We start from the raw sequence: 20830 nt of genomic DNA, 5'->3' as shown, positions 1-20830 counted from the left end.
ATAAACAAATTAGGGAAATGAAATTTAGATGGAAATATTATAAGATAGGTGCATAACTGGTTCAAAGGCTATTTCCAAAGAGTAGATATCAATGGCTTTCTGTCAAACTGGGGGATATATGTTTCTCTTGGGTCCACACTGTTCAGTATTTTCATTAACGACTTTGATAGAGTGGAGAGTATGCTTATGAATCTGTTGTTGTGATGTTTAAACCATTTCTTTGCCTGAAATGTTACAAATTAGTAATTGGTGTGTAGTTCATGACAAGATGACAGGGTGCTGCTAATCAAACATTATGTAAGAACACAGGCTATCAGATCTCGGTGTGTTAATCTCTAATAACAAACACGTGTCATCTCATTGCTGTATATGTTGGTACCACTCACCATTCCAGGGGGAATTCTGCACCACTGCGCACGTGCATAATTAATGAGCCAGACATTTTTAATTTTTTGCGTAGAAAAAAAGCTTCTGCCGGAAAGTTGCTTCATTTCTGCCTTTTGCCCACCAGAGAGTGTTATGGTGCTAGAACAGGGGGAAGGGGGTTTGAGCATTGGCCTGCTAAACCCAGGGTTATGAGTTCAATCCTTGAAGGGGCCATATAGGGATCTGGGGCAAAAATTGGGGATTGGTCCTGCTTTGAGCAGGGGGTTAGACTAGATGACCTCCTGAGGTCCCTTCCAACCCTGATATTCTATGATTCTGCTGTGGCTGTGAAGGAGGCAAAGAAAAGTTTCTTTGTCTACACCATAGCATCTGCGAAATCTCACATAGGAGATTGCTTCTGGGGGACAGAGGCCTGGTTAATCTGTGCTGTCTCAGTTTGTTTCTTTCCAAAGAGAGTTGTGTCTGGAGAGGAAAGGAGAGAGTGTGCAGAGTAACAGATTGAGAAGACAAATACTAAATCCTCTATGCTTGAGTTTTGGCTAGTTTCTCAATCTGAGGTGCTAAAATGGTGGAAGCACCTCATGCCAGCTCCTGTGCTTTGGACCCAAGCCTAATCCTATTTTGGCTCTTGAAGACCAATTGAGAAGAACTGAGTCCACTGTTGGTGAAGATTGTCAACATTTCTTTGGGGAGGACAGAGTGGTGGTGACGTGCCTCCAGGAAGCTTTTGTGTTTGACATTGACCATGTGGTCCATTATTACCCAATATGTGATCTGTTTTTAACATGAGTAATGTTAAGAATTTGCAGAATCAGGCTCTAAGAAGACCAAACACAGATGAGGGGAGGGAAATAGAACATAACATACAAGCAATGACCCAATCCTGTAAATACTTACACACTTTAATGGGAGCTAACATGTGAACTCTTCACAACTTCAATGGGATTACTCATGAGAGTAGTTAAGCATGTGTGCAGGGCCTTACAGTGTAAAACCTTTGGTGCAAATTCTTTGATTCTTTCGTATACGTTTTAAAAGCACCTAATGAAACAGATACCTGAATAGGGCTTTTTGGTACTAATACATTATCAATGATAAATAATGAATACCCCATATTTCTTTTTAAAAAATGCATTTAACACATAGGGAAACTGAGATACAGAGATAGAACCAAATCCTGTTGATGCCCTGTCCTGTGCTTTAACTACAGGATCATGTATGCACCTGATTCTGCTCCACTAAAGTAGGGTTGCCAGGTGTCCGTTTTTTGACGAGAACACCTGGTTAAAAAGGGACCCTGGTGGCTCCGGTCAGCACTGCTGACCAGGCCATTAAAAGTCCAGTGAGCAGCGCTGTAGAGCTAAGGCAGGCTAGTCCCTACCTGTCCTGGCACAGTGATGCGCTCCAGGAAGCGACCAGCAGGTCCGGCTCCTAGGTGGGGGGGGGAGGGGTTGCACGGGGCTCCGCATGCTGCCTGAACCCCCCCAAACCCGAAGCCTGCTCCTCCACCCCAAACCCCTCATCCCCAGCCCCACCCCAGAGCCCGCACCCCCAGCCCAGAGTCGGTACCCCCTCCTGCACCCCAATCCTGTGCCTCAACCTGCAGCCCCCTCCCACACTCTGAATCCCTCGGCCCTACCCCCCAGCTTGGAGCCCCCTCCTGCTTCCTAAACCCCTCACCCACAACCCCATCCCAGAGCCTGCACCCCCAGCAGGAGCCCTCACCCCCTCCAGCACCCCAACTCCCTGCCCCAGCCTGGAACCCCCTCCCACACCCTGAACCCCTCATTTCTGGCCCCACCCCAGATCCCACAGACACAGTTAGAGCCCTCACCCCCTCCTGCACCCTACCCCCTTCCCCAGCCCAGTGAAAATGAGTGAAGGTGGGGAAGAGCGAGCCACCGAGGGAGGCGGAATGTAGTGAGTGGGGGCCAGGGCCTCAGGGAAGGGGCAGGTCTAGGGTGTTCGGCTTTGTGTGATTAGAAAGTTGGCAACCCTACACTAAAGTCAAAACGAGTTTTGCCATTGGCTTCACTGGGAGCAGCATCAGGCCCTATCTGAAGACTAGCCAGCAGGTAGAGAAGACACCTGAGAAATAGCTATTCTATTTGTTCATGCAAGTGTCGCTATCTTGAAAAAAAAAAAGAGGAAGAAATTCAAACTATGACGTAGAAAACAGAATAGCCCCTAAACAGAATGTTTTTCAAAGTTTTCCCTAAAGTATCATCTGCTCTTTAACCTCCTTATTACTACATTGTCTAAAGTTTAAAATACATTTAGCTAGATACTTCTTGCAAATTATTCCAATTCAAATCCAACTGTTTCCCAATGTATCAAAACAAAGTTAAATAACAAAACTAGAGTTAAATAACAAACAGTGGGACAGAAATATTAAAAGATTAAGACAAGAAAAGATATGTAATTGGGTGAGACTGAAGTAAACGGACAGTTGAGGAGACAAAGCCTGTTCCAGACGATAATAGCTGCAAAGAAAGTGGGTCTCATTTCAACAGTGATGAGACTCTCTCAAAAAAGACAAAGAGGAAGCCAGTGCTAAAACTGTGGAAAAAGGGAAGAAGATAGACAAGGTCCATGTGTTGCTATAGCACCATAGCATAGACACTTCCAACATTGATGGAAGGGGTTTGTCCATTGTTGCAGTTAATCGACCGCTCCACGAGGTGGTAACTAGGTTGACCGAAGAATTCTCCCACTGACCTAGCCCAGTCTACACCAGGAGTTAGGTCAACCTAACTATGGCAGACGGGGCACAACATCTTTTACAGCCTGAGCAATGTAACTAGGTCCATCTAATTTCTGAATGTAGCCCAGGTTTGAGAAAGGCAGGAGCAACTTGTTAGATGATTTTAAACATAAGGAAGGAATTTTAAACTAGATCCTGAAATAAATAGGAAGCTGTGGACTGGAGCAAACCAGGAAATTCAGCAGACACATATAGATCTTCTGTTGAACAAAGTTGAGATGGATCAAACCCAGAACATCACATTCAACCCCTTCCAACTCCAGGGTATTGGGATCTGTTTTGAACACAGATCTAGGGTCGTCAGCCCTTCAGAACTGTCCTGGAGTCTCCAGGAATTAAAGATTAATTTTTAATTAAAGACTGTCATGGGATGAAACCTCCAGGAATACATCCAACCAAAAATGGCAACCCCAGCCAGATCCAAAGCCCACAGGGCCCTATTTTCTCCCTCCGCTGTGACCAAAACCTCAGGTGAGCAGCAGGGGAGAATTCAGCCCGGCCACATGATTCACACCCTAGCCCCAGCCTGCGCCTGCTCTGGAGGGACCTCAAACAGCGTCTGGGCCACTACTGTGAGGCGCAAAGCTTTAAACGTTTCCCACCCACAGCAGCTGCAGACACCTCTCCCCTCAGAGGCGCCCCGGGCACACTGGGTCCCCGCGCGCCGAACAGGGGAGCGCAATCTGCCGCTGAGGCAGCTCCCAGGGGAGGGGGAGTCCCAGCAGCCGCCCTCCTCCAGCCGCGCGCCTCCTCGCCCCGCCTCGGCCCGCGCCTCCCCCCCCTCGCCCTGCCCCAGAGGGGGGGCCGCGGGGCCGCCCCCTCCAGACCCAGCCAGCCGATCGCCTCGGCCCGGCCTTCCGCTGCCGCCATTCTCCGCAGCCAGACGGAGAGTCAGGCCCCGCGGCGCCGGCCCATCCATCGGCCCGGGCTCGTGGCGTCTCGGCTGCCGGCTCCAGTTCCGACGCGCCCCTTCAAACGATGCAGCCCGCGGGCTCCCCACTGCGGCTCCTCTTCCTCCTCTCGCTGGCCAAGGCAAGCGGGGCGGCGGCGGGAACAGGTAACGCCTGGGGCGGCCGCCCCGTGGCCGTGCGGGGTGTCTTCAGGCTTTCCCGCGGCGCCGCCCCTGGGCCGATGTGGCCCCTCTCCAGGGAGCGCGATCCGCCTGGCGCGCGAACCCGGGAGCTGCGCCGCGGAGCTGGCCGAGGCGGCCAGAAGGCGGCAGCTGGTCGTTTGGCCGCTTTATGTTATTTCCTGATCCGTAGAGCAGGGGTACTGGGCATCCACGGGGTTTGAGCTCAGGGATTCTGCAAAGGTGGCTGGGACGTACCCAAGGACAAAAGCTGCGAGAGAAACTTTTAGTTTCTGTATACAGATGTCTGTGAAGCAGGGTTTTGGTGATTTCCCCCTCTTTTTTTCAGTCCACAAGAGTTTTATGAAACGAAACACAACCCGCGCTCCCTGAGTCACTTAGTCAAAATAGGTTTCAGAGTAGCAGCCGTGTTAGTCTGTATTCGCAAAAAGAAAAGGAGTACTTGTGGCACCTTAGAGACTAACCAATTTATTTGAGCATAAGCTTTCCTGAGGTACAGCTCACTTGGTTGGATAGTCATTCTTCAAAGGTAAAAAGACATGCATTGTTGGAAAGGAAAAATGGGCAGTTCTGTGAATAAAATGTAATAAGGGAGTCTCCTCTCCACTCTTAGCTCTTTGAGCATTACACTTTTTTTTAATCTGCCCTTAGATGTACCCTAGCCAACTGATTTCCATTTTCACCACTGAACCAATTACACAGTTTTGACCAAACCAGTCTAACTGTAAAAAGACACACGGACTCAGTTGGGCAGGAGTCCTGGCCTTTGACTCATTAAAGGCCCCAGGAGAATTGTCTGTCTTCTAACTTCTGCAGACTTTCCACTTGTTTGTTCTTGATCTCTCCCACCTATTTTCACAAAGTGACCCAAGATTTATTCAGCCTTTTAGCGACGGATATTGTCATTGTCACAGAGCCTTTTGGTTTACAGGTTTCAGAGTGGTAGCCGTGTTACTCTGTATCGGGGGAAAAAACCAAACAAAAACCCGAGGAGTACTTGTGGCACCTTAGAGGCTAACAAATTTATTTGGGCATAAGCTTTCGTGGGCCAAAACCCACTTCATCGGATGCATGCAGTGGAAAATACAGTAGCAAGATATATATACACAGAGAACATGAAAAAATTGTAAGGAGACTAATCAATTAAGGTGAGCTATTATCAGCAGGAGAAAAAAAAACTTTTGTAGCGATAATCAGGATGGCCCATTTCAAACAGGTTTCAGAGTAGCAGCCGTGTTAGTCTGTATCCGCAAAAAGAATAGGAGTACTTGTGGCACCTTAGAGACTAACAAGAAGGTGTGAGTAACAGTAGGGGAAAAATTAGCATGGGGAAATAGTTTTTACTTTGTGTAATGACCCGTCCACTCCCAGTCTTTATTCAAGTCTAATTTAATGGTATCCATTGGCCAAAGCGGACAATCTCTATGCAAAAGAATAAATGGACACAAATCAGACGTCAGGAATTATAACATTCAAAAACCAGTTGGAGAACACTTCAACCTCCCTGGTCACTCAATTTCAGACCTAAAAGTTGCAATTCTCCAACAAAAAAATTTCAAAAACAGACTCCAACGAGAAACTGCAGAATTGGAATTAATTTTCAAACTGGACACCATTAAAGCTGGAAGTTGAAGCTAGACAAATTCAAACTGAAAATGAGGCATACATTTTTGACAATGAAAGTACTTAACCACTGGAACCATTTCCCAAGGGTTGTGGTGGATTCTCCATCATTGACAATTTTAAAATCAAGATTGGGTGTTTTACTATAAGATCTGCGTAGGAATTATTTGGGGGAAGTTTTCTGGCTTGTGTTGTACAGGAGATCAGGTTAGATGATCACAGTGGTGCCTTCTGGCCTGGGAATCTATGAATCTATTTGATTCTGCCTAGGTGAGCTGCATGGTACACTGCCACTCTTCATACAATAGCTCCCATAAAATGGGTGCTGATAGTGGCAGCATTTAAAGAAACAGGAAAATGCAGTACTTCCTTACTTGACTCATTCCTGGCTCCTCCTTTCTGAACACTCAGTTTGCTATACACAAGACACTTGTTGCGCTGCATCCGAGAGTGCTAAAGGAGTTGGCAGATGTGATAGCAGAGCCGTTGGCCATTATCTTTGAAAACTCATGGCGATTGGGGGAGGTCCTGGACGACTAGAAAGGCTAATGTAGTGCCCATCTTTTAAAAAGAGAAGGAGGAGGATCCGGGGAACTTCCGGCCAGTCAGCCTCACCTCAGTCCCTCGAAAAATCATGGAGCAGGCCCTCAAGGAATCAATTCTGAAGCACTTAGAGGAGAGGAAAGTGATCAGGAACAGTCAGCATGGATTCACCAAGGGCAAGTCATGCCTGACTAATCTATTGCCTTCTATGATGAGATAACTGGCTCTGTGGATGAGGGGAAAGCAGTGGACATGTTATTCCTTGACTTTAGCAAAGCTGCTGATACGGTCTCCCACAGTATTCTTGCCAGCAAGTTAAAGAAGTATGGGTTGGATGAATGGACTATAAGGTGGACAGAAAGCTGGCTAGATCGTCGGGCTCAGCGGGTAGTGATCAATGGCTCCATGTCTAGTTGGCAGCCGGTATCAAGCAGAGTGCCCCAAGGGTCGATCCTGGGGCCGGTTTTGTTCAATATCTTCATTAATGATCTGGAGAATGGTGTGGACTGCACCCTCAGCAAGTTTGCAGATGACATTAAACTGGGAGGAGTGGTAGATACGCTGGAAGGTAGGGATAGGATACAGAGGGACCTAGACAAATTAGAGGACTGGGCCAAAAGAAATCTAATGAGGTTCAACAAGGACAAGTGCAGAGTCCTGCACTTAGGACGGAAGAATCCCATGCACTGCTACAGCCTAGGGACTGAATGGCTAGGCAGCAGTTCTGCAGCAAAGGACCTAGGGGTTACAGTGGACGAGAAGCTGGATTTGAGTCAAGAGTGTGCCCTTGTTGCCAAGAAGGCTAACAGCATTTTGGACTGTATAAGTAGGGGCATTGCCAGCAGATCGAGGGACATTATCGTTCCCCTCTATTCGACATTGGTGAGGCCTCATCTGGAGTACTGTGTCCAGTTTTGGGCCCCACACTACAAGAAGGATGTGAAAAATCGGAAAGCGTCCAGTGGAGGGCAACAAAAATTATTAGTTTCAGAGTAGCAGCCGTGTTAGTTTGTATTTGGAAAAAGAAAAGGAGTACTTGTGGCATCTTAGAGACTAACAAATTTATTTGAACATAAGCTTTTGTGAACTACAGCTCACTTCATTAGATGCATTCAGTCCACTTTTTAAAAATGATTAGGGGACTGGAACACATGACTTATGAGGAGAGGCTGAGGGAACTGGGATTGTTTAGTCTGCGGAAGAGAAGACTGAGGGGGGATTTGATAGCTGCTTTCAACTCCCTGAAAGGGGGTTCCAAAGAGGATGGATCTAGACTGCTCTCAGTGGTAGCAGACGACAGAACAAGGAGTAATGGTCTCAAGTTGCAGTGGAGGCAGTTTAGGTTGGATATTAGAAAAAACTTTTTCACTAGGAGGTGGTGAAGCACTGGAATGCGTTACGTAGGGAGGTGATGGAATCTCCTTCCTTTGAGGTTTTTAAGGTCATGCTTGATAATGGGATGGGATGATTTAGTTGGGGATTGGTCCTGCTTTGAGCAGGGGATTGGACTAGATGATCTCCTGAGGTCCCTTCCAAACCTGATATTCTATGATTCTATGACATTGGAACTTTTTGGAACCTGTAGTGAACAAATCAAAGAGCCTATTATTCCTGAGACAGGATTTCAAGGGAAACTGTCTGCTTGAAATCTAGCCAATTAAAAAAAAGAGTTAAAACAGTTGCAGGTACCACACCTGTCCCAGAGTTCCATGTCTATTTTTGTGATTTTGCAATCACACTTTCCTATATTTAATAATACTTTCGCTCCCTTGTTGCTGTGTGTGCCCACTTAAACGCAAGGGGCAGCTGACTATTAACTGATGGAACAGGGAAAACCATGAAAATTCCTGTAAATAAAGTGCTGTCAAATGCACAAGGTAAACACCCTGGAAAAAAAAAAATTTGCCCCCTCCTCATCTTTTTACAGTTACAATAATCCAAGGTCTTTCTTGTAATAGTAGATAAAACCAGTTTACACAGAAGTGTGATTTTTAAGGTGATGGTGTCCCTTCCGTTCTCCCTGTAGTCTGGTTCATGATAGCTGAGGCAGAGTGTATCTTTCATCAAAGAGGACTATGATAGTGAGAGGACTATTGAGATTCCAGTTGCAGCACTGATGTATAGTTCAAGAGGCATTTTACCAGCTTGTTTCCTTATTTCTTGCACTGAAGGTCTCTGCCCTTGGTTCTGTTTTAGGTTTCTACAGTTGATCCTGATTCTCTCCACAGATCGTAATCTCTCACATTTGGACAGTTCCCTTCCCTTCCTTGCCTCAGGTTCAGTCCTCTTTCTCCTAATGGTGAAGTCACTTGTTCAAAGGGATCTTCCTCTTGGAACGCAGTTGGTTTATAGTTACCCCAGATGTCACTCTCATGGAGTTGAGGGCATACTCAAAGTGGAAGATGGCTTGGTAAGGTGGTTTTCTTCAGAGAGAACATGGATATTGATATGTTAATGCTTAGGGTGGCACTGATAAGAAAACATCTACTAGCTCTCTGGGAATAACTAGCAGGGAAACCAGTTCTAATCTGAATAGAAAGTTTATTGTAATCACTTAACAAACAGGGCAGCACCCTCAGCTCTTGCTTCTGGAAGGAATCCAAACTACCTTTTGCCTGGGCAGGCAGAAATCTCCCTGCCCTAAGAACCTGTTACCTGGTAGGGAAGATAAATTACCTGCAGACAGTCTAAGGAGAGAATGGAGTTCCCTTACTACTGGGTTCACCTCACTTTTAGCCAGTGGTGGTGCCCATTCATGAATCTGTTTTTGACACCAGCAAGTAACAAATTCCGCAGATAATATAGCAAGTACCAGGATCCTCTGCTGAGCCAGTTGGATTCCTTTGTGATTCCCTTTTCCACTGTTGTCCTTTATTCGTCCATCCCCCCCCAGTGCTTCATAAAATAGTTCAAATGTTCTGGCCCGACTAAAGAGCCATATTCACTCTTTAATGATCCAGGAGGGTTTGGTTTATGGGTTTGTATATGGACAGTTAGTGACCATTCTCTCCAGACCCCAAATCTGTTACCAGCTTTGCCCATTACTTTGGGTATGCTCATTTATTAGGGTTACTCTTCTGGGGTGCGGGAGGGTTCTGTACTTCTATCTATGTACTGCTTGTGTCACTTGTGTTCTCATACAGAGCTCTACTTCTCCCTACTGAAAGTTCCCTCCCAGTGGAGTTATCCTGCAGGACCTAGGTTCCCCAAATGGGTTTTTCCAGCCCCAGAATTAGATAAACACACACACAGCGCATCTGAGAGGACCGGGTTAATCAGTACTTCCAAGCTGCCACCCTCATATGTCCCAGGTTCAGCACATCTGTCATAACCGTACAGCTAAGGGTAGTCTATATTCCCATGCTGCTGGGGGAAGACTTGGCCAACCATGTGAAGCTAGCCAAGAGGGTGGGAATGGTCACCCGCAGCCAGGCTAAGCGAGCTGTCACACCAAGTTCTGTTCCTGAGCCTTCAACAAGGGCCTAGTCTGTGTTACCAGAGACCCAGACTGAGGTGGTGGAACCGGACACCATGCCAACGTCTGCGACAGCAGTAGTGGATCCAGTCGCAGAGACCCAGCCAGAGCCAGTCCCAAAACCGGAAGTGGTGGAGCAACCAGTACCAGAACCATTGCCAGCACTGAGTTCAGCGTTTGCAACCCCGTCTACAGCTCCAATACCAGAGGACACCACTGAGCCTGCACTGGCAGCAGCAGCAGCAGATAACCCTACACAAGAGGCTCAGCCAGAGCCTGAAATACCACATAGTTCAGCAGTGGAGAGCGGTTCACAGTCAACGGAAACAGCCCCATCACCTTCATCGCTTCCAGAGGGACCAAGCCCAGGTCCACAATCCAGTGGGGAACTGATGTCTCCAGCATCAAGGGAACAGTTCCAGGCCAAACAGGAAGCAGATGAAAGCCTCCAGGGAGCTTGGACAGGGGCACAAAGCAACCCACCGCCTCTCAGCTCTTCTAATTGATCCCAGTTTGTTGTAGAAAGAGGACTTTTATACAAGGAACCTCTTTTTGGTGGGCACCAGTAAGATCGGCATCCTCAGAGACAGTTGGTAGTTCCAACTAAGTACCGGGGAAAGCTCTTCCCTGGGGCCATGCTGGGGTGAACCGGACCAAAGACCGTTTGGGGAGGTCCTTCCACTGGGAGGGAATGGGCAAGGGTGTTTCTACTTATGTCCAGTCTTGTGAGGTGTGCCAAAGAGTGGGAAAACCCCAAGACCGGGTCAAAGCCCCTCTCCAGCCACTCCCCATAATTGAGGTCCCATTTCAGCGAGTAGCTGTGGATATTCTGGGTCCTTTTCCGAAAGACACCCAGAGGAAAGCAGTACATACTGACTTTCATGGATTTTGCCACCCGATGGCCAGAAGCAGTAGCTCTAAGCAACACCAGGGCTAAAAGTGAGTGCCAGGCATTAACAGACATTTTTGCGAGGATAGGTTGGACCTCTGACATCCTTACAGATTCGGGAACTAATTTCCTGGCAGGAACCATGAAAAGCCTTTGGGAAGCTCATGGGGTGAACCATTTGGTTGCCACCCCTTACCATCATCAAACAAATGGCCTGGTGAAGTTTAATGGAACTTTGAGAGCCATGATAGGTAAATTCGTAAACAATTGGGACCTAGTGTTGCAGCAGTTGCTCTTTGCCTACTGGGCTGTACCATATCCCAGTTTAGGGTTTTCACCATTTGAACTTTTGTATGGCCATGAGGTTAAGAGGCCATTACAGTTGGTGAAACAGCAATGGGAGGGATTTACACCTTCTCCAGAAACTAACATTCTGGACTTTGTAAACACCCTCCAAAACACCCTCCGAACCTCTTTATCCCTTGCTAGAGAAAACCTAAAAGATGCTCAGGAAGAGCAAAAGGCCTAGTATTATAAACATGCCAGAGAACGTTCCTTTAAAGTAGGGGTCTTGGTCATGGTCTTGAAGGTGCTCCAGGCCCATAAAATGGAAGTGCCTTGGGAAGGGCCATTTACGGTCCAGGAGCACCTGGGAGCTGTTAACTATCTCATAGCATCCCCCACCTCAAACCTAAAGTCTACAGTGTACCATGTTAATCTCTAAAGCCCTTTTATTCCAGAGAATTAAAGGTTTGTCAGTTTACAGCCCAGGAAACAGATGACACTGAGTGGCCTGAAGGTACGAAGGAAAAAGTAACAGTGAACCTCTCAATGACCCTCGGACGTATGCAGCACCAGCAGATCAAGGAGCTGTGCACTAGCTTCGCGCCGATGTTCTCAGCCACCCCAGGATGGACCGAACGGGCATGCCACTCACTCCGTTGACACAGGTAATGCTCACCCAATTAGAGCCCAACTGTACCGGGTGTCTCCTCAAGCCAAAACTGCTATAGAATGGGAGATCCAGGACATGCTACAAATGGGTGTAATCCGCCCCTCTAACAGAGCATGGGCATCTCCAGTGGTTCTAGTTCCCAAACCAGATGGGGAGATACGCTTTTTCGTGGACTACATAAGCTAAATGCTGTAACTCGCCCAGACAGCTATCCAATACCACACACAGATGCGCTATTGGAGAAACTGGGACGTGCCCAGTTCATCTCTACCTTAGACTTAACCAAGGGGTACTGGCAAGTACCACTGGATGAATCCACTGAGAAAAGCTCGGCCTTCATCACACATGTAGGGCTGTATGAATTTAATGTTCTCCTTTTCGGGCTGTGAAATGCACCCATCACTTTCCAAAAACTTGTAGATAGTCTCCGAGCAGGATTGGCAGAATCTGCAGTCGCCTACCTTGATGATGTGGCCATCTTTTCTGATTCATGGCAAAACACCTGGAGCATCTGCAAAAAGTCTTCGAGCGCATAATGGTGGCAGGGCTAACTTAAGGTTAAAAAGTGTCAAATGGGCCTAAGCAGAGTGACTTACCTTGGACACCAGGTGGGTCAAGGAACTATCAACCTCCTACAGGCCAAAGTGAATGCTATCCAAAAGTGGCCTGTCCCACAGTCAAAGAAGCAGGTCCAATCCTTCTTAGGCTTGGCCGGATATTACAGGCGATTTGTACTGCACTTCAGACAAGTTGCCGCCCCACTGACAAACCTAATCAAAAAGAAACAGCCAAATGCAGTTCAGTGGACTGAAGAGTGTCAGAAGGCTTTTAATCAGCTTAAAGCGACACGCTGTCTGACCCTGTGCTAAGTGCCCCAGACTTTGACAAACCGTTCCTAGTAACCACAGATGCGTCTGAGCGTGGTGTGGGAGCAGTTTTAATGCAGGAAGGACCGGATCAAGAATTCCATGCTGTAGTGTTTCTCAGCAAGAAGCTGTCTGAGAGGGAAAGCAACTGGTCAGTCAGTGAAAAAGAATGTTACGCCATTGTGCACGCTCTGGAAAAGCTACGCCCATACGTTTGGGGATGGTGTTTCCACCTGCAAACAGACCATGCTGCTCTGAAGTAGCTTCATACCATCAAGAACAATAACAAAAATCTTCTTCGGTGGAGTTTAGCTCTCCAAGATTTTGATTTTGAAATACAACACATTTCAGGAGCTTTTAACAAAGTGACTGATGCACTCTCCCATGAAAGTTTCCCAGAATCAACTGGTTAAAATAGTCCTTGAAATGTGGAAAATATTGTTCATCTTTATATAATCAGTAGTATATCTAGAGGTGCATGTGTCTTATTAACTTTGTTTTCTCCTAGAGCTCCAGGAAGAAATCACATCCAGTGTGGTACAGGCTGTCCAGCACCATCTGTGATTTGGGGAGTGTCAAGGTTCCTTCCCCACTCTGAACTCTAGGGTACAGGCTTGGGGACATGCATGAAAACCTCCTAAGCTTACTTTTACCAGCTTAGGTTAAAATTTCCCCAAGGTACAAACTATTTTACCTTTTGCCCTTGGACTTTCGCTGCCACCACCATAACCGGGTTTATTATTGGGAAAGAGTTGTTCGGAAACGTCTTTCCCCCCAAAATCCTCATCAAAACCTTGCACCCCCCTTCCTGGGGAAGGTTTGATAAAAATCCTCACCAATTTGCATAGGTGACCACAGACCCAAACCCTTGGATCTTAAGAACAATGAAAAAAAAGCGTTCAGTTTCTTACAAGAAGAATTTTAATAGAAGAAAAAGGAAAAAGAATCACCTCTGTAAAATCAGGATGGTAAGTATTCAAAACATAGAGAATCCCTCTAGGCAAAACCTTAAGTTACAAAAAGACACAAAGACAGGAATATCCATTCTATTCAGCACAGCTTATTTTCGCAGCCATTTAAAGAAATCATAATCTAACGCATATCTAGCTAGATTACTTACTAAGTTCTAAGACTCCATTCCTGTTCTGTCCCCGGCAAAAGCATCACACAGACAGACTGAGACCCTTTGTTTCTCCCTCCCCTCAGCTTTTGAAAGTATCTTGTTGTCTCATTGGTCATTTTGGTCAGGTGCCAGCGAGGTAATCCTAGCTCCTTAACCCTCTACAGGTGAAAGGGTTTTTCCTCTGGCCAGGAGGGATTTTAAAGGTGTTTACCCTTCCCTTTATAGTTATGACAGGGGGCGTGTCATAACCACACAGCTAAGGGTAGCCTGGAATTCCTCCTTACCTGTAAGGGGTTAAGAAGCTCCAATAACCTGGTTGGCATCTGACCAAAAGGACCAATGGGGAAGATACTTTCAAATATTGTGGGGGGGGAAGGCTTTGTTTTTGTGTGTTCTCTTGGGAAGCAGAGAAGCATCAGGTCAGAAAACTCCTCCTATAAACCATCCTAAAAGTCTCTCATATTACAAAAATTGTAAGTAAAAGCCATGCAAGGCATGTTAGATTATCTTTTGTTTTGCTTGTGAATTTTTCCTTTGCTGGAGGGAAGTTTATTCCTGTTTTTTGTAACTTTGAAACTAAGCCTAGAGGAAGTTCTGCTGTGTTTTTGAATCTTTTGTTACCCTGTAAAGTTATTTTCCATCTTGATTTTACAGCGGTGATTTTTACCTTTTTTTAAAATAAAATCCTTCTTTTAAGAACCTGACTGATTTCTCTGTTGTCCTAAGACCCAGGGGTTTGGGTTTGTGATCACTTTGTAACCAACTGGTTAGGATATTATTCTCAAGGCTCCCCAGGAAAGGGGGTGTAAGGGTTTGGGGGGGCTATTTTGGGGAATAGGAACTCCAAGGGGTCCTTTCCCTGATTCTTTGTTAAATCACTTGGTGATGGCAGCGTACCCTCCAAGGGCAAAGAATTTGTGCCTTGGGGAAGTTTTAACCTAAGCTGGTAGAAATAAGCTTAGGGCGTCTTTCATGCGGGTCCCCACATCTGTACCCTAGAGTTCAGAGTGGGGAGGGAACCCTGGCAATGTCTCTATCCACACTTTCACATTACAGTTGTTCTTGTAGTAACCTACTTGATGAGCAAACCCCACAGGATTTTTGGGCGCTGCAGGGATCTTTTAGCTTAGGTACGAGGAGCGTTGCTGCAGAGCGAATGAGGGAACCAAAAAACACCCACAGGGGGGTAGGGGTGGGGGTGGAAGGGAAGAGAGAGAGAGAAGCAACCAGCTTAATCATGAAAGTTAGTTATTGCCAGGTAATAACCATAGGGGAGCTAAACAAACAAAACAGTTATAATATTAAATCTAACTTAAACTTGATTATAAAAGTCAGGTTTAGAAAACTATAACTGATCACACAAGTCAGGGTCAGAAGGCTATACACAGAGAGAGACAGAGCTGGGTTCTCACCATTCTATGAAGCTTGAATTGATCAGGGGTCCCAGGTGGTGGTGGTAGCTGAGGGCCTGGAGTGCTGGAGACAAGCAGAGCCCCCAGCATGATCAGTCAGGAGAAGATGAAGTCCCAATGGAACTGATGCAGATTTTGGCTCCAGGCATCAGAACGCTTACTTGAGCATGGACAGGGGTTTTTGAAGAGAAAAAACAATAGTTCAAGGGAGGACACTAGATTTGTTTATGTATAAACAAGGGAGAATACCAAAGTTGTTTTATTCAGGCTAGACATGGGAGCTGATCATTCCTGGCTTTGGGCAGTGTTCCTTGGAGGGAGCTCACAATGCATCTAGGGAGCTTCACTATTTTGCATACCAATAAAGGATTTATTACTAGAATTGGTCTGATAACTACTGAGCTAGGTGTGTGCATGTGTGGGTTCATTAACATCTGGAGCAGAGATCCCCCTTTATGCAGTGTTCCCCTGTTTTTCTGGTCCCAGAGTTCTGTGCGGTTCTTGCCTTGGAATCTCTGTTCTCCATTCTGTATGCTAATGGAAATTCCTCCTTGTCCCATCTTTGATGCAAATGAGGCTAGGGGAGTTTCCTTAATTCTGTCTTCCTTATCCCAAGGTATGTCTCCCACTGCCTTTTCATTGCTTTTTGTAAGTCTTTCTTCTGTTGCAGATTTGGTTCAAGCAGAGGCTGGGGTGGAGGGGGTGTCTTTCATGTACTGTGCCCTGGTTCCCCAAGAACACAAAGCTGCTAGATAACAAGTCCCCTCGTTGATGGGATGCTTGCGACAAGCGAGTATCCCCATCACATTCTTTCTCCATGGTACCGGAACTACCCAGTCTGGGGGACCTTGCTGAATCAAGTAATGTCCAGCTAAAGTCCATTTCAGAGGTTCCCAGTTTATGAGGAACTGTGTGATAGTCTTGCCTGCTGGCGTGATCGGAGACAGCTGCAGTTCATCTCTGGGTAACGGAGGTGTTTGGGTTCTGATGACGATGACGTCATGAAGAGGCATGGTTGCTACCCAAACAGTGGAGGAAACCGGGACTATCCGCCACCTGGGAGGCTGTTACTGGTTGCATCTGATGGTGTACATCCCTTTTGAGACCACAATGGCTTACAGAAGAATGGGACGGAGTCTGGCGTGGTCTTAGTTTCATAACAAAACTTGAGTGACTCCCCGGGGCACTCTGTGTGCAATTAGCAACACTTGCCCAGGGGCAACCCGAGGAGTTGCTGACAGCGTAGAACTGGTAGCGATGCTGCAGGGCCAGGGGGTTGCTTGCATTCCCATAGAATCCATGCATGTGGCACAGCAATTTTACTTCCTGGGCTCCAGCTGGCAATCACCTCCAGAAGTTCAGAGGGATCACAGGTTCAGTATAGAGCCTTGACAGCATCAGACTCCAGACACTTATGAACAGCAGAGTGCTGGTGAAAGGGATAGATAATAAGACAGAAAATATCATATTGCCTCTATATAAATCCATGGTACACCCACATCTTGAATACTGCATGCAGATGTGGTCGTCCCATCTCAAAAAAGATATATTGGAATTAGAAAAGGTTCCGAAAAGGCAACAAAAATGATTAGGGGTATGGAACAGCTTCCATATGAGGAGAGATTAATAAAACTGGAATTTTTCAGCTTGGAAAAGAGATGACCAAGGGTGGATATGATACAGGTCTATAAAATCATGACAGGTGTGGAGAAAGAAAATAAGTGTTATTTACTCCTTCTCGTAACACAAGAACTAGGGGTCACCAAATGAAATTAATAGGCAGCAGGTTTAAAACAAACAAAAAGAAGTATTTTTTCACACAACGCACAGCCAACCTGTGGAACTCCTTGCCAGATAATGTTGTGCAGGCCAAGACTATAACAGGGTTCAAAAAGAACTAGATAAATTCATGGAGGATAGGTTCATCAATGGCTATTATCCAGGATGGGCAGGGATGATGTTTCTAGCCTCTGTTGGGTCACTTGATGATTACCTGTTCTGTTCCTTCCCTCTGGGCACCTGGCATTGGCTACTGTTGGAAGACAGGATACTGGGCTAGACGGACCTTTGGTCTGACCCAGTATGGCTGTTCTTCTGTTCTGAAGGAGTATATTTCAATCTGTTGGTGCTGATAGCTTGATGAGTGAGGCGTTAAGATGTTGTACTCAAGGATTGGGATTGCCAGTTAATCCACAGACTATATTCAGTCCTGGTCTGAAAGTTTCCCGCTTCTGTTGGCTTCAGTGTGGGTGAGAGTTAACTAGTCAAAAGGCTTGCCTGCAGAAGAAAGTTTCACCAGTTTAATGTAAAGTGTGAATTTAAACCGATTTAGTTAAACCAGTGCAAACCCTTGGGTGGACAGTCTTAGTTAAGTTTTAGAGTGGCTTATTAAACTGAGATAAGTGTGTCCAAACAGGGATTTGCATCATTTTAACTAAATCAATTTAAAACAGAATTAAAATTAAACTGGTGCAACTTTCTCATATAGAAAAAGATCGATTTTTACCTACAAACAGCATTTCTTTGAGTTGACTAAATCTAGTCTGCACAGGAGCTCCTTTTGCTATCCTCAGTGTTTGACAATATTCTGTCCTGTATTATTCAGATAGTTGTTACATTCACACCTAGTTTTCTCTTCAGTGGACCAAATTCTTTCCTGAGTTAACAGCTGTATAATGTTTCTTTATTCTGCTCTTTAATTATGTTACTGGAATCTTGAGGTGATACACTGTAGGGCAGTTTTTGTGTGTGTGCAGGTTTGCATGTACACTCTTGAAAATTCACCCCACAAATCAGTTAGGGATATTTATACTGTGAGATTTGTATCTAATCCTGAAAGCAATAGGGAGTATCTAAAATTTCCATGAAGCAAGACAATGGAAATGATTGATTAGACAAGTTGCCAATGCCATTAGGAGTGCTAGAGACAGCTAATTACCCTCACCAGAAGGTGTTATCACTGAAAATTATGTTAACATTCAGAACAAGTAGGAGAAATAATTTGATTACATATTTTAATATACTACTTAAAAATAACAAAATTACACTATTTCTCCACTTCAAATTGGTTCTGATGTTAAAACTTCTTCAATTGGCAGCAATATCATGTGGTAAATGACTATTTTAACATGAAAAGCCCGTTTTCCTCATTAGATGTCTACAGTCAAATTCACCATTGGTTTAAGCACTGGAGTTACATCCACTTATGCCAAGAGTGAATTTGGCCCATGGGCCTTATCCAAATGCTATCAAAATACTAGCACAAAAGTCATTTTTTTCTAAATGTAGTAAAAAGCCAAAACGGGCTAGAGACAGAATGTTCCAAAGTGATGTAGGCACCTAAATCCCATTGAAAATCATTGGGACTTAAGCTTCTAAGTGCCTAGGTCATGTCTGAATTTTCAGCTTGGGCTCCTAAGTCACTTCTGATCTTCTGAAAATATTAACCTGTAGCAGGGTTTTGTGTCAGACTTTCTGCAAATTGCTTCTGGCTCCCGGAATATCAAACCTACAATTCAACAAAAGCATGAATGGAGGAAGTGCACATGTGCCCACACTTTGAAATCCACTTCATTTAGTGTTCTTCTTTCTTTAGATAAAAACTGTAGCCATTTGAAGGAAATGGACATCATCCAAAAACCAGATGCAGATTGTTACTGTTTTATGCAAAATGGAACAAAGCACTTAAAATATATTTGGTCAGCTCTTCAGGTAAGTCTCTGTGTTTCGAGCTTGCTTCAGATTTTTAATATGTTACATGTTTTCCCAGCAACCAATCTGATCAAGATATGAGATCACAGGTGCATCTCAGTATGAAATCAGTCTGAGGGTTGCGTAGGCGGAGCCTAGAAAGAAGCATCTTTTAGTGTCATGCTACTTTCACTTCTAGCATGGCTGACTTGGGAGTTTGATGTCTCTTATTTGTTGCACAGATGCGGGGCCTTATTTCTTTGCTGAGAGGACAAAGAAATGTCAACTCAACTGTGTTGTGTGTACTGGATGTTATATGGTGACTTTTTGACAGCAAAAACAAGAACAAGGCTACATAATATCAGATGTATATTTCCCATGCTGACAGGAGTGGCAAGGGTGCACCTTGTAAGATATGCACCTTGGGTCTGGGCTGCAAAGTACTAAGTCTCAACTACCATTGAAAGCACCAGAAGCTTAGAGCACCTCTTTAACCCCTGTGCTAAGGAGCAAGTTCAGGATCTTCTCCTTGGCTCTTCTTCTGAGGAGTTGACTCCCTGGGTGGGGAAAGAAACAGTTTCACCTCACCTCTGCTGTAGGAAGGGGCTCCCAGGTGTAAGGAACTGGAGATTCCTCTTCATCTCTGCCCAGAACATTTTTCTCCAGGCAGATACAATGTGTATGGTCATCTTTATGAGCGGTGGCAAACTTTAGGCAGTGATCACATCCAGCAACTGGGAAAGTTTCTTGACGTAAATGCTTAAAAGTGGGCAGATAAAATTTTCCCCAGCAGATCACTCTCTTCTTGCATTTCAATAAAGAAGCCTATCTTATTAGATGAGATAATGCTTCTCCTTGTCATTGGGCATCCATTATTTCAGATGCCCAGGTTCATTAGCTCACAATTTAAGCATCAGGAGGACTTTTCCTGTTCAGAAGGTAGAGAAGATCAGTGTTACAGCTCAGTCCTTCTTGAAGAGAAGAGGGCTGGATTTTTTATTCCGGTTTTTGTTGCGCTCTCTTCTGCTTTCTGACAACTTCCATTTTTGTTCTCCCATAACATCTAATGTGCAGTTAGCATCCTTATCCACAAGAAGATTCAGGAACAGTGGGTTCATAGCCTATGAGGAAAGTGAGCCTGGGTGTCTGCCAAAGAAATTGTGGGCAGTCAATGTTAGTAGTGTGTCAAACATCTGTAGCATCACAGTGCTCATGATGGAATTGTAACCTTAGGATCTGGTTCTTCAAATGGATCCATGCACCCACATGGGGGCCCACTGACTTCAATGAGGCTGTATGTGAATCATTAAGTACAGTAGGACTAGGTACCTGATTTAAGGGACTGCAGTGGGATTATTATTCCCTAGGCTTCTGCTCTGTTATTTCTCCCTATGTTATGTTCAAATACTGGGTGTGTTTTTGAAAGATACCTATTGATCCGAGTTCCTACTATGTATGTTCTGTTTTGCTCTGTTTACAGGTGAAAATTAACAGCACAGAAATGTTCAAGTTTGTGCCTATCTCAGCTGAAAGCAATTGTCATAATTCAGAAACTGTTTTTGCATTTTTCAAGTGTGTTGTTCAAATCATTTGGCAATCAGAGGTATCTAGAGAAATGGTCATAAACATAAACCAACATGGAGAGAATATGTGTTTCAGAGTCCAACCATACAAGAAGGTACCCTACACTGTGAGTGTACAACGAAACAGTAAGTAGGGTGATGCTTTCCATTCATCCAATGAATGGGCTGGATAATATTGCAAACATTATCTGAATAGTGCATTCTGAGTTGTAAGTTACCTTAATGGAACAGCTGAGACTTGTCTGATAATGTTGGTACAATTAAAACCACCCAGATGAATTAGCCTAAAATCTCGTTTTTTGCATTTTCAGTGGTGGATAGGAAACTCGTCCTTTTGTTTATAGCTGGTGTTTTTCTGTTCCATTTTGCAAATGCCTTGAGTAGGTAAGTATTAGCCCCTTTATCTTGGTATTCTTTCCAGAGTCATTGC

The 20830-nt window shown here is 45.2% G+C and overlaps 1 protein-coding gene across 8 annotated transcripts in view; it reads left to right on the top strand.

Moving 5' to 3' along the window:
• Positions 1–3974: 3974 nt before the first annotated feature.
• NEMP2 (nuclear envelope integral membrane protein 2) overlaps positions 3975–20830 on the top strand; it is a 64574-nt gene continuing 47718 nt past the window's right edge. For 7 of the 8 annotated variants that reach the window (XR_013347498.1, XR_013347497.1, XR_013347496.1 and 4 more), the window contains exons 1-4: positions 4000–4208; positions 18723–18838; positions 20298–20526; positions 20712–20784. Coding sequence is in view for 5 of the 8 variants with exons in the window: in XM_077830073.1 (XP_077686199.1) it covers positions 4130–4208; positions 18723–18838; positions 20298–20526; positions 20712–20784 (497 nt within the window). In the remaining 3 variants the exon portion in view is untranslated. Of the gene's footprint in view, positions 4209–18722; positions 18839–20297; positions 20527–20711; positions 20785–20830 lie in introns of all 8 variants that reach the window. The other variant, XM_077830075.1, reaches the window with a different exon arrangement.

The sequence above is a fragment of the Eretmochelys imbricata genome, chromosome 11 (genome assembly GCF_965152235.1).
Source record: "Eretmochelys imbricata isolate rEreImb1 chromosome 11, rEreImb1.hap1, whole genome shotgun sequence".
In the NCBI taxonomy this organism is placed as follows: domain Eukaryota; kingdom Metazoa; phylum Chordata; order Testudines; family Cheloniidae; genus Eretmochelys; species Eretmochelys imbricata.
Note: the sequence above shows the minus strand (reverse complement) of the source record. Positions and strands in the feature narration are given on the sequence as shown.